Source organism: Pelophylax lessonae (genome assembly GCF_965119305.1).
Source record: "Pelophylax lessonae genome assembly, chromosome: 3".
Taxonomy (NCBI): Eukaryota; Metazoa; Chordata; class Amphibia; order Anura; family Ranidae; genus Pelophylax; species Pelophylax lessonae.
The window spans coordinates 22190104-22203443 of NC_138770.1; the positions used below are offsets into that span (position 1 = coordinate 22190104).

The 13340-nt window shown below is 45.3% G+C and overlaps 3 protein-coding genes across 3 annotated transcripts in view; 1 reads left to right on the top strand and 2 right to left on the bottom strand.

Annotated features, from left to right (window-relative positions):
• LOC309550245 (uncharacterized protein) overlaps positions 1–13340 on the bottom strand; it is a gene marked incomplete at its 3' end in the record, with an annotated part of 2091994 nt that overhangs the window by 1611507 nt on the left and 467147 nt on the right.
• The window catches only part of LOC309548867 (uncharacterized protein), a gene marked incomplete at both ends in the record, with an annotated part of 400016 nt that overhangs the window by 258171 nt on the left and 128505 nt on the right, over positions 1–13340 (top strand).
• LOC309548869 (uncharacterized protein) lies at positions 556–7255 on the bottom strand (the record flags this gene model as incomplete). Its single annotated transcript, XM_082248800.1, has 5 exons — positions 556–588; positions 3822–3919; positions 4036–4159; positions 4246–4373; positions 7246–7255. The coding sequence occupies 5 exons, from the start codon at positions 7253–7255 to the stop codon at positions 556–558; spliced, it is 393 nt and encodes a 130-aa protein (XP_082104926.1).

Sequence of the window (13340 nt, forward strand, 5' to 3'; positions counted from 1 at the left end):
AGACCTGCACACCCTGTGTCCTCCTAAGCACAGACACCGAGAAGGCCTTTGATTGAGTAAATTGGCATTTTATGTTTGCAGTACTTTGACATGTGGGCATCGGCAACACCATGCTAAATTGGATCTCACAAATCTACTCTGCCCCTGCCGCCCAGGTTAAGGCGAATGGTGTCTTATCGGACTACTTCACAATTACGAGTGGGACAAGACAGGGGTGCCCTCTGTCACCCTTACTCTTCACATTATCACTAGAATCCTTTTTATGTAGAATACGCCTCCACCCGGATATCTCAGGCATGACTGTTGGGGTGACCTAGCAGAAAATATCAGCGTATCCAGACGACATGTTATTTTCCCTCATGAATCCAATAATTTCTCTACCGAATCTTCTTCACAAGTTTGAGGCATATGGCACTCTGTCCAATCTAAATATCAACTTTACTAAATCTGAAGCTATGGGAGTAGGCTTATCAAACCCCCTCCTCCACCAACTGCAAATGAATTTTAAGCTACTCAGTGCTGAAATACCTGGGCACTCTCATTCCACCCAAATTTTCACACATCTTCACGTTCGACTTTCTCCCCCTCCTAAAGAAAGTCCACATTCTATAAGATAAATCAAAATCTGGTCTCCATTCATGGTTTGGGAGATGCAAAATTATTAAAATGTGCATACTCCCTAAGTTCCTATACCTCTTTCAAGCACTTCCGATATTCATCCCATCACATTACTTTAAACAAGAGGACACCCTATTAGTGGATTTTATCTGGGCACATAAGCGACCTAGGCTATGTAGGAGACTACTCTTGCTTCCTAAATGACTAGGTGGACTGGCAGTGCCGGACTTATGCAAGTACTGTCAGGCTACACAATTGGGGAGACTCAGACTGGTGTCGTCATGGTGAAGCGAAGCTTTGGCCCAGACTAGAACAGGCCCAATGCGACATACCCCTCCATAGAGCTCCACTGTGCCACCATTCACTACCAGACTCCATAAGACGCCATCCCCTCATAGGTTACATGATAAGAACCTGCTCTAAATTATTCACACAACTTTCACTTTCCCCGATGCACTCACCACTGACACCCATACTGGGGAATCCCCAGTTTACCCCGGGCTACCAATATAAAACATTCAGGACCTTGATGGAGTCAGGCTATTTCCAAGCCTCCCATTTTTCCACATCATCTAGTTGGCCTGCACTCAAAGACCTCATGGACTCCTCGGGACCCTACCGTCTAGATTTCTGGAGGGCATTGCAACTCCATAATTTCTTAAACTCATTGCCACCTCCCAGTGAACGCAATACACAACTTACACCCTTCGAAGAACATTGCTCTCAAGACAGAATACTGACACAGGTATTATCCACGACCTATGCATTACTGATCACACCCCAGGGGACTTACCAACCCCCATTCTTAGCTAAGAGGGAATGGGATTTAGACTGTAACTTTAATCCAGACCAACAAAATCACATCATTCCGTTTACATTTACATCATCCATCTGCATGTAAATACAACAAACCAACTTCAAACTCCTAACAAGGTGGTACCACACGCCGTCAAGGTTGAGCAGATTCTTCCCCACACTCACTGATCAGTGCTGGAGATGCCAGGAAGGGCCGGGGGACACTCCTACATGATTTTTGGTTGTGTCCTAAACTAGCGGAGTTCTGGAAGACAGTACGTGAAATGTCTCAGAGGTTTATAAACCGACCGCTCCCCAATGACCCTGCTCTCTTCCTTCTCCATGCCTCTAACATCCCGGCCCAGACCTATAAAAATTCTGTCATTCGTCACCTTCTAAATGCTGCTAAAATGTGCATCCCTCTTAAATGGAAAAACCCACAGGCCCTGACTGTTGGCATGTGGCTCAAAGAAATAAATAGAATGGAAAACCTTGTTCTCTCGACACGTCCCCAACACGAACGATATACCAAAACCTGGGGTCAATGGAATATATTTGTCCTCTCTGATGAAGGCTGCTCTTTAATTAAGGGAGGCAATACTAAAGAGACCTCATGTTGAGTTTGGGGGAGCTCTAAAATATTGGTGGAAAGTATTGCTGATGTAGGGCCATAGCTTTACCAATGATAACCCTCCTACCCCCCCCTCCACACCTCCTTACCCCTCCCCCCCTCATCCCACCTACTTATCCTCTTCTGCCTCTCTCTAGGTTTCTTTTACTTCCCTCTCTCTTTCCACTACTTATTCACTTTACTTCTTCCTTCTTCTTCTATACGTTATGCGAAACTGGAACAGACAACTCCGGGTACTTTCTAGTCCTGCATAACTCCTCCCATTAGAGGAATTGTAGAACACCTCTTATTCTACGACCGATGTAGATCTCAAAGGTATAAATGAATTGTCTTCAATGTTGTAATACACTGTCTCAGCATATGTTCTATAAGGAATGTTACTGTTTATTATGCCTGGAAGTTGTCTTTTATATAAATAAAAGAATTGACAAAAAAAAAAAAAGAGATCTGACATGGATCAATGATACAATCTTACCCAACCAAACATCACTAAGTAATAATGCTATTGAAATGATGACAATTTTATTGTTTGGAATATGACGTTATATTGAGGATTGGAGATGGACCTTTCATATGGTGTACAGTATATCCTTCTCATTTGTTTGGAACAAGACATTAGGCTCAGGCATGGGGCAGAAGACCCAAAACTCATAACCTAGGTGCCTATATTATGCACATTTTTTTTGCCAGCTGAACCCCAGAATCTCCATAAATCCAGTCTAGATACATAAATTGTGTCTGCAGCACAGAGAAGGAAGATTATCCGAGAGAAATACAGGAATACAGGACGGGGAACACAGCTCAGGAAAGTGACCAGGGTATTACAGGCTGATATCACCCAGTCCCCGCCCTACTCTAGACCAATCAGTGAGCAGTATGGGTGGAGGAATGTATTTAGTGTTAGTGACCCACCTGTGCTGATCTCTGTAGGAGTGTCCTCCTCTATAAATGTCCCCGTTATTCCATCCTCCTCCATAGACTGCTGATCATCCCTCACATACGTCTCTTCTTCTTCTGCTTTAACCTCAAATTCTATATCGATTGGATCTCCACTCTAAACCAAGAAAATGAAAGAATATCATCTGTAAAATATAAGATTTATTATTGTGACATCACATAAAAATCCACACATTGTCTCCATGAGTCTGTGTTTTATAATCTCTGTCTCACCAACCTTGTAACAGTGAGGGATGGTGTGACCTTCCTGTGTGGAATCCCGGGAATACAGAGGACGGGGACATCTCTCTGGTGGGTTCCTGGTATTAGGTGGCTCCATCATATCCTTGTGTCCTTCTGAAAACTCCTCCATCACTCCATACTCCTCATCCTCCTCTTTATACTCTTCTTTAACATCAATATTATCATCCCCGAGGTTTCCACTCTGAATAAATAATAAAACATTCATTGTAACAAACATGCTGTGTATAAATCAGAATTACCAATCATTGACAATCATCTACCTGATGATGGTGGGGGATGGTGTGACCTTCCTGTGTGGAATCCCGAGAATACAGAGGACAGGGACATCTCTCTGGTGGGTTTCTGTAGCTGGATGACTCCATCATGGTGTCCTGATAGAGATCTTTGTGTTCCTTTAGAAACTCTGACTCCTCCATCACCCCATCCTCATCATCCTCCTCTTTTATCTCTTCTTTAACCTCAACTTTAGAATCTCTCAGGTTTCCACTCTGAATATATAATAAAAATGACATCAATGGTAACAATGCAGATAATGTACAGATCCTAATGATACTATCAGTGATTGTTCCTCATCTACCTGATGATGGTGGGGGATGGTGTGACCTTCCTGTGTGGAATCCCGGGAATACAGAGGACGGGGACATCTCTCTGGTGGGTTCCCATTACTGGATCCATCTGTAGGAAACACACACACTGACTGAATACATTGTTTCTATGTGTTTATCAGATGATGGGGGATCTAGGTGGACCCTCCGTACTGCTCTCTCCTTTACAATAAAGTCTCCTCTTACCCGGTGATGTGAGGGGCGGCTGATTCTCCATCATGACGTCCTTGTAGAGATCCTTGTGTCCTTCTAAATACTCCCACTCCTCCATGGAGAAATAGACAGTGACATCCTGACACCTTATAGGAACCTGACACACACAATGATACAGTCACCATCCAGACACATCCCTTGTCTGTTACTGGATAATGTCCCAGAATTCCCAGCACCGCTCACCTCTCCTCCATGATCTCTCTGGTGACTTCTAGAATCTTCTTTGTATTTCTCTATTCTATCAGGGAGGGAGGTGGAGGCAATGTGATGGTCATATGATCTCCAGACTTCACAGGAGGAAAACTCTAGATCTGAACACAAATAGTAAAATCAAATGAAATTCCCAGAATCCTCCTCACCTCACCATTCAGGTTTCCATTTGATTAAAGCCCCACCTCAGACTGAGGTATCATTTACCCACACAGGACCCCCACACTACGCAGGGTAAAAGCTTGTTGCAGGCATTCTGACATCATTACATACAACGCAGGACCAACAGACACACTTTGCTAGTGAGGATGCCAAGGGTCCGCCCACATCCTAAGAGCATGAGAAACAAAAGCCAGATGGATGGACATTGGGGGGAGGAGCTGTGAGGTCAGTGTGATGTCATAGTACATATAGACTCTGAATGGAGGGACATTTGAGGGGCCCTCTATATGAGGCTCTCATGTGAGCAGGTGATGTGTGGAGGAACGGAGTGTAAATTTCAGACAATTTTCTCCAGAGCTCCTAATGGTGGGGGTGGGTTTTGCTGCCTGCTGGTGTAAAGTTTCCACCCCCCAGGGTCACTGCAGGTGTGGAGAAAAGCTGTGTAAGAGGATATGGAGGAGAGATGAGGAGGAGATCCAGGAATCAGGATAAAGGTCAGGACAAGGAACAGACGAGCGCATCCAAGAGATGAAGCCGGGGTCACTACACAGAAAATCAATCCAAGGAAACAACAGGCAGGACGAGGAATAGCAAGAAGGAGCTCAGAGACAAATGAGAATATTGCTCAGCCAATGGGAGATTATCTCAGCATGACTTACATAATGAAGGAGATGGGGGGGAGGGTAGGTGACCATAGATACATAGAAATTCACCTGGATCAGCAGGGACCGGTCACATTTCCATCCATGTGTGGTCACTGCCGGATAAAAGTCACTCCATCAGCGGCTGCAGCCAATAGCTGATTTGTGTATTTTGAGAGCGGAGGAGCCCCCCCCCATTGTCAGAATACAATAGTGCAGTCGGGAGGATTCCCCCATCCCCCTCCAATGTGTGGATGGGGGAATCGCTTCAGTTTTCACTCAGCCGCTGGCTTAACGATAAAACTGAACCATGTATGGCCAGCTTTGGAAGGAAGATATATTATTCATCAACTGATCCCCTGAAGGGGTTAATCTATGTATTACCTCCTCTGCCACCAATTCCTGCATTATCTTCTCTCTCCGTCCCAATGGAATGTCCTGTCTGAATCTGACATCACTTCCTGTCTGTATCTGACATTACTTCTTGTCTGTATTCCATAGAGACTTCCTGTCTGGGTAGAAGTGAGATCACCACCTTGTGGAGCTCAGAGGAACTGCAGCCCTGAGAACCGTCTGGTAGTGTGAACACGGCCTTGTGCTGTGTGTGTATGTACTGTATATCCTTCCCCTTTCTCTCCTCCCTGAGTGTGTATGAAGAGGCGGAGCTCCTGCTGGAACAGCGGTCGGAGGAGGAAGCCGAGTCTAGGAGGGAGACTGACAGAAAGCGCAGCAGACTTGCAGGAGTGAGCGAGGAGGATCCAGTTCCTTTGCCATCGGAGGGGAGGAGAGTGTGAAGGATGTTTGTGACTCTGGTAGCTGAAAAGCTGGGAGTCATATTGCTCTGGTGAGTGGGGAAGCACTACTAAGGGGGCGCCCTCACCATCACGTGTGTAAGAGGTGGAAGAAGGCGTGGCTACACTACAGCTGGCACAGTTTGGAGCACGGAGAACTTTCACACCTTATCAACTTTTCATTCATTTGTGGACTTTTTTGGAGCAACAGAACTTCATTGAAGTAGATGCAAAGTGGAAGCAGTGGACTTGCAGAGAACACTATATTGAGCAAAAAATATTGTATGATTACATGAATTTGCACAGGTTATTACTTTATAGAAAATATTATAAGATAATGAAGTAGGTGTAAAGTGGAAGCAGTGGATCTGCAAGGAACAGCATCTTGAGCACAAAGCACTTTATGTTGTATATGAATTTGCACATGGATCAGTTTACTTCATTTATTGATAAACACCATAAGATGAATGAAGTAGGTGTAAATCTGGACCTAGGGAACACAAGGGAGGTGGAGTGTGGAATCCTCCTATCCTCACAGAGCACCTTCCAGGTTCTCCACTCTCCTCTCTCTCATCATTTGAAGCTCACTGTATACGTCTATTTTCTCCAATCTCCTCTAGAATTGTTGTGATCTATCGGCCCGCTGGACCGGTATTAACTTTCCTTGATGACTTCTCTGCCTGGCTGCCCTACTTTCTCTCTTCTGAAATCCCCACAATCATTCTCAGTGACTTCAACATCCCTGTTACTACGAACACTTCTGCTACTTCCAAACTTCTCAGTCTATCCTCCTCATTTGGCCTGAAGAAATGGATACACAATGGGTAGAGGCTTCTACTCACTCTGGTGACAACACCCGCAGCCTTGTATTCTCCCACCGATGCCCTCCATGTATCCTCTCCAACAATCCTCTCCCTCCCTCCAAACACCACTAGGGATGGGAGAACGGTTTGGGTGGAGGATAACTTCACCAATCACCCGAATTTTCTGTGCGCTCAGTGTTTTCATTTTGTTTACTATTTACATCCCGCCGAGCGCACAGTCAATAGGTTGTTAAGAAGCTAAACTGGGAAGCCGGCCGCTGCATCCGTAACAAGGAATGAGTCATGAGCTGTCAGTGGGCTTCCCCGCTGACAGCAGAATGTAAAAAATATAATTGCCGGTAAGAAAAAATCGAGAAAAAATTGGCATGGGGTCCCCCAAAATCCATACCAGGCCCTTTTGGGTCTGGCATGAATTTTAAAGGGAACTCCATGTCAAAATGTAAAAAACAAATGGCATGCGGTCCCCCCAAAATCTATAGCTGACCCTTATCCGAGCATACAGCCTGGAAGGCCAGGAAAAGGGGGGTACGAGCGAGTGCCTGCCCTGAATCATACCAGGCCACATGCCCTCAACATGGGGGGTGTGCCCCCAAAGCACCTTGCCCCTATGTTGATGGGGACAAGGGCCTCTTCCCCACAACCTTGGCCTGTGGTTATGGGGGTCTGCAGGCAGGGGGCTTATCAGAACCATGGAGCCCCCTTTAACAAGGGGGCCCCCAGATCCCGCCCCCTATGTGAATGAGTTTGGGGTGCTTTGTAAAAATAAATGAGGCTATGAGCTCATAATAAATGAGATAATCAAATAAATGAGGCTATATTTTCACAATTCCTTTTATAGAAAGAATAAAAAAAACAATGTCCCCGGTTGTAGATCCATGGTCATTCACAATGCCCACTTCACCTCTGGACCCCCCAAAAAAACACTCCACCCTCAAGGAATGACAGTCTGACAGTTCTTAAAAAGGTAAGGAGCAGGGCCACCTGGTGACATCATCTGGTAGGCCCGCCCCCTTGTGATGTAACTGACTGGTGCATGCTGGATTGATATCATAAGGGGAAGGGCCACCCGGTGACATCACCAGGTGGCTCTGCCCATTACCAGTTTAAAAACTGTCACCTGGCGGAGCAGGCATTCGGCAGTCAGCCTTCCTCATGGACGGAGGGTATTTTTTTCTTTTTTTGGCTTGACAGTGCATCGGTCGTTGTGATTGACGATGGATCTACATCAGGGGATGTATTTATTTTTTTAATAAAGGAACTGGCTCATGTCTTTATTTTTGACACTTTTTTGGTAAATGAGGGCCAGGATCTGGGGGCCCCTTTTTCAAGGGGGCTTCCAGATTCCGATTAGCCCCCTGCAGACCCCCCTAACCCAAAGCACCCCCCCATGTTGAGGGCATGTGGCCTGGTATGGTTTGGGGGGTACTCGCTTGTCCTCACCCCTGTCCTGGCCTTCCAGGCTGTGTGCTTGGATAAGGGTCTGGTATGGATTTTGGGGGGGAAGATACGGCATTTTTTAAAAGAAAATTGGCCTGGGGTTTCCCCACAAAATCTATACCAGACCCTTATCCAAGCATGCAGCCTTTTTTTGGCCTGGTATGGATGGGGCCTGGTATAGACAATGGGGATTCCACACCGTTTTTTTCCCCAATTTTTTATTTTCTTTGCCAACAATATTTTTTTTTTACATTCAGCTGTTTGCGGGGAAGCCTGCTGACAGCTGATGACTCATTTGTTGTTAAGGATGCCTTGGCCGGTTTCCCGGCCTCACTTCTTAACAACCTATTGACTGTGCACTCGGCTGGATGTAAATAGTAAAATAAATAGAAGAAACACAGAGCACACAGAAAATTTGGGTGTTTTGCAACCACCTGAAGGGGCCATTTCGGGCTGAAGTTCCGCTCGGTCCAAACCGCTCGCCCATCCCTAGTGGTGTTTAGAGAGAGGGAGAGGATTGTTGGAGAGAATGCATGGAGTGCATCTGTGGGAGAATACAAGGCTGAGGGTGTTGCCACCAGAGTGAGTAGAAGCCTCTATCCATTGTGTATCCATTGCTTCAGGCCAAATAGTTACATAGTTAGTGAGGTTGAAAAAAAGACACCAGTCCATCCAGTTCAACCTATGATGTGTGCATGTGTTTGCTGGTAACCATACATTTTATACCCCTGTATGTTGTGGTCTTTAAGGTGCCCATCTAATAGTTTTTGAAACTATCAATGCTCCCTGCTCATACCACTGTTTGCGGAAGAGAATTCCACATCCTTACTGCTCTGACAGTGAAGAACCCCCTGCGTATTTTAAGGTTAAACCGCCTTTCCTCTAGTTTTAGAGAGTGGCCACATGTCTTATTGTATTTCCTTTCTCTGAATAAGTTTTTCCATATGCTAGGGTTGCCAGTGCAATATTTGTGAATTGATATCATATCCCCCCTCAATCGTCTCTTCTCCAGAGAGAATACGTTCAGTGCTTGTAGTCTTTCCTCATAGCTGATGTCCTCCATTCCCCTAATTATTTTTGTTGCCCTTCTCTGGACTCTCTCCAGTTCCAGTACATCCTTCCCGAGGACCGGTGCCCAGAACTGGACCAGAGTCTTGTAGAGCGGGAGAATAATCTCTTTATTTCTGGAGTGAATCCCCTTTTTTATACATCCCAGTATTCTGTTGGCTTTGCTTGCAGCGGCTTGGCATTGCATGCCACTGCCAAGCCTGCTGTCTACCAGTACCCCCAGGGGTTTTCCATCCTAGACTCACCCAGAGGTTCCCCCCCCTAGTGAGTAGTTTGCTTTCTGGTTTCTGGCACCCAAGTGCATTACTTTACATTTTTCAACAATAAACCTCATCTGCCATGTAGTTGCCCACCCCGTTATTTTGTTCAGGTCCGCTTGTAAGGTTTCCACATCCTGCATAGAAGATATTGGCATGCTTAGTTTAGTATCATTCGCAAATACTGAGATTGTACTAGATATCCCATCCTCTAGATCATTTATGAATAAATTAAACAGGATTGGCCCCAGGACAGAACCCTTGGGGACCCCACTTTCCACACCCGCCCAATCTGAGTACTGCCCATTAATCACCACCCTTTGCAACCTCCCCTGGAGCCAGTTCTCTATCCCTGAGGAGGATAGACTAAAAACTTTAGAAGTAACAGAAGTGTTTGTAGTAACAGGGATGGTGAAGTCATCGAGAATGATTGTGGGGATTTCAAAGGGCCTGGTATGGACTGAGGGGGGACCCCAACACTGTTATTGTTTTTATTTTTTATTTCTATTGCCGACAATGACCGGGAAAATCAATTTAAATGTCATATTTTTTTTTCTTTATAAATGTCAGTTTTGCTGCAGCAGGTTCTATACACAATACAGATACACCATTTTACAGGCAGACTAAGGGGACCCCACAGGCACTATATTTAAAGGATTTTTTCTTTTTTTTGTTCATTTTAAACATTAATTAAAATCCCTGCTCCGTTAAACGCTGTAAGACCGGAGGATTTTCCTGCTTAATGACCAGGCCACTTTTTTCAACTTGGCACTGCGCGACTTTAACTGACAATTGCGTGGTCATGCAATGCTGTACCCAAACAAAATTTACGTCCTTTATTTCCCACAAACAGAGCTTTTTTTTGGTGGTATTTTATCACCTGCGCTTTTCATTTTTTGCGATAGTAATAAAAAAAAAGCAAGAATTTTGCGAAAAATTTACATTTTCTACTTTGACAGTTAAAAAATATCCAATATATAAAATTTTTGTCATATATTTAGGCCAAAATGTATTTTGCTGGTATTTGATCACCTGTGCGATTTTTTTAATTTTTTAAAAAAAGAGCGACAATTTTGAAAAAGAAAAAACAATATTTTTCCCATTCTGATATATAATTCCCCAAAACAATTTTACAAATCAATGCTTACTAAGCCTCATGCTTACTGACATGTGTGGGGGAGGGGGTTCTGTGACACAGACAGAGATCGCAGGTTGAGCTATCCTGAATCCTGTGATCTCCTCCTGTCTGTCACAGAGAAGATCCGCCTGCTTTGTTTACACAAGCGGGCGGATCTTCTCACACTTTCCCCGATGATCGGGGAAGAGCGGCGGTGATCACTGTCTCCCCTCCTCCGGCCTTGACTCCCGCTGAGTCGAAACACAGCAGGAGCCAGCCTCCGGCGAGAGAGGGAGGAATCCAGCGACGTAAGTTTATGTAGCTAGACCCAAGGCTGCCACCTTGCTGCAGTAGCAGCAACGTGAGCAGTCCTAAAGTTGTTAAAAATTATATTTTGTAAAAAAAAAAAAAAAATTGCAAACATGAAAAAATATTATTATAAAAAAGAAAAACACGCACACAGAAATTTTTGGTGTTGGGCGAACACCCAAACGGACGATGTTTAAGCCAAACTTATGCCTGTCCCAAACCATTTGCCCATCCCTACTCCCTGGTTATCTCTCGTCTCGACTAGGGATGATCGAACTTTTGAAAAGTTCGGTTCGGCCAGAACACCCGTATTTCCCGAAAGTTCGGTTCAGATTCCAGAACCCGATTGAAATCAATGGGACCCGAACTTCGGTAATCAAAAAACACCATTTTGAAGCCCTAGAACCCAATAAATGCCCCTAAAAAGTGCATAGGGTTCTGGGTCATACCCCAGGGACTATGAATCAGGCAAAAAAAAGTTCTTAAAAATTGTCGTTTTTGGTAGAGAGCCAATTATTGAAAAAATAAAAAAGATTTCTCTGGATTTAGTGTCTGGGGGAGTCTAAAAAGTGTACCTGTGAAGTTTCAGCTCTGTAGCATGTCCAGAACCAGAAAAAAAAGATTGTTTTCTTTATAATTTTTAGGAGCGCAGGGATGGGGTTCCGCTCCTTTCACACCTGGGCGTTTCTGTTTCAGGTGTTTATTGGGTGTTTTTTGTGCGTCTTTGGAGGCAGGCATGACATCTGAACTTCTGTATAGGGGTATATATATATATATATATATATATATATATAATCAAAAAACACAATTTTGAAGCCCTAAAACCCAATAAATGCCCCTAAAAAGTGCCTAGGGTTCTGGGTCATGCCCCAGGGACTATTAATCACAAAATAATGAATTTTTGTAAAATCTTACCGTAAAATTCCTTTCTCTGAGTCCTCCGACAGTCGCCGCCCACTCACAAGTCTTCACTAATGGGTATTGACCTTTGCTCCGCAGGAGTAGCTAGGCAACAAGAATTGTTAATAATAAAAGCTTTTAGCATAGACACACCCCTAGGGGCTGTCCCCTCAGTCAATACCTCCCTGCACCAGCATTCCCAACTCAGTTTGGTAGCATAGCAGTAAGAGTACACAAAAAAACCCCAAAAGAGGGGCGGGGGGCGGCGACTGTCGGAGGACTCAGAGAAAGGAATTTTACGGTAAGATTTTACAAAAATTCCGTTTTCTCTTACGTCCTCCGACAGTCGCCGCCCACTCACAAGTCTTCACCAATGGGATGTCCCAAAGCAGTGTAGACATGAGGGGTGGGAGACGCAACCGTAGAAAAGGCAACGCAGTACCCACATCAGAGAAAGGAACCTTACCATAGTAAGAGAACCAACTGGGCAACAGGAAAACGTGCTCAACAAGAGCAACAACCCAGGAAAACAAGTAACCCAGGGGTAAAACACCCCAATAACCAAGGGCCCAAAAAAACAATGGTCCCTAAGAAACTGCCGCACTGAGAACTTTACGGCCAAAGGAGGCATCGGCCGATGCCTGAACATCCACCTTATAAAATTTTGAGAAGGTGTGAACGGACGACCAAGTCGCCGCCTTACACACCTGGGCCACAGAAGCCTGATGACGGTAAGCCCAAGACGTACTCAAAGATCTGGTAGAGTGCGCCTTCACAGGGAAGGGAGGAACCTTCCCCTTCAAAGCATAGGCTTGCTCAATGGTCTGTCTGATCCATTTGGCGATGGTCGCAGCCGACGCCGCCATGCCCTTCCGAGGTCCCTCAGGAAGGACAAAGAGGGAATCCGACTTGCGAAAAGATTTAGTGGACGACAGGTAAACCCTGATAGCCCGGACAACATCCAAGGAATGCAAGGCAACCTCCTTTGGATGCTTAGGCTTCGCGCAGAGCGAAGGCAAGACAATGTCTTCATTAAGGTGAAACTCCGAGATCCTTTTCAGAAGAAAGGATGAGTTAGGTCGCAAGACCACCTTATCCTTGTGAAGCACCAAGTAGGGAGAGCTGCAGGACAAAGCCGCCAGCTCCGACACCCTGCGAGCCGAAGTGATCGCCACCAAAAAGGCAACCTTTTTGGACAACAGAGACAACGAGATCTCCCTGATCTTTTCAAAGGGAGCCTGTTGTAACACGGACAGAACTAAGTTCAAGTCCCATGGAGGCAAAGGTTCCCTCCTAGGAGGGGCCAAATGTCGCACCTCCTGAACAAAGGTGCGAATCAATGAATTAGACGCCACAGGGCGTTGAAAGAGAACGGCCAGCGCAGAAATCTGACCCTTAATCGTGGCCAGCGCCAAACGCTGGTCCACTCCAGTTCGGAGGAAAGCCAACACTCTCGACACCGAGTATGAGCGAGGGGAATACCCCCTGGGCTCACACCAGGCAAAGTACGCTTTCCAAGTACGGTAGTAAATTTTTCCTGAAGAGGCTTTTCTAGCCTTGAT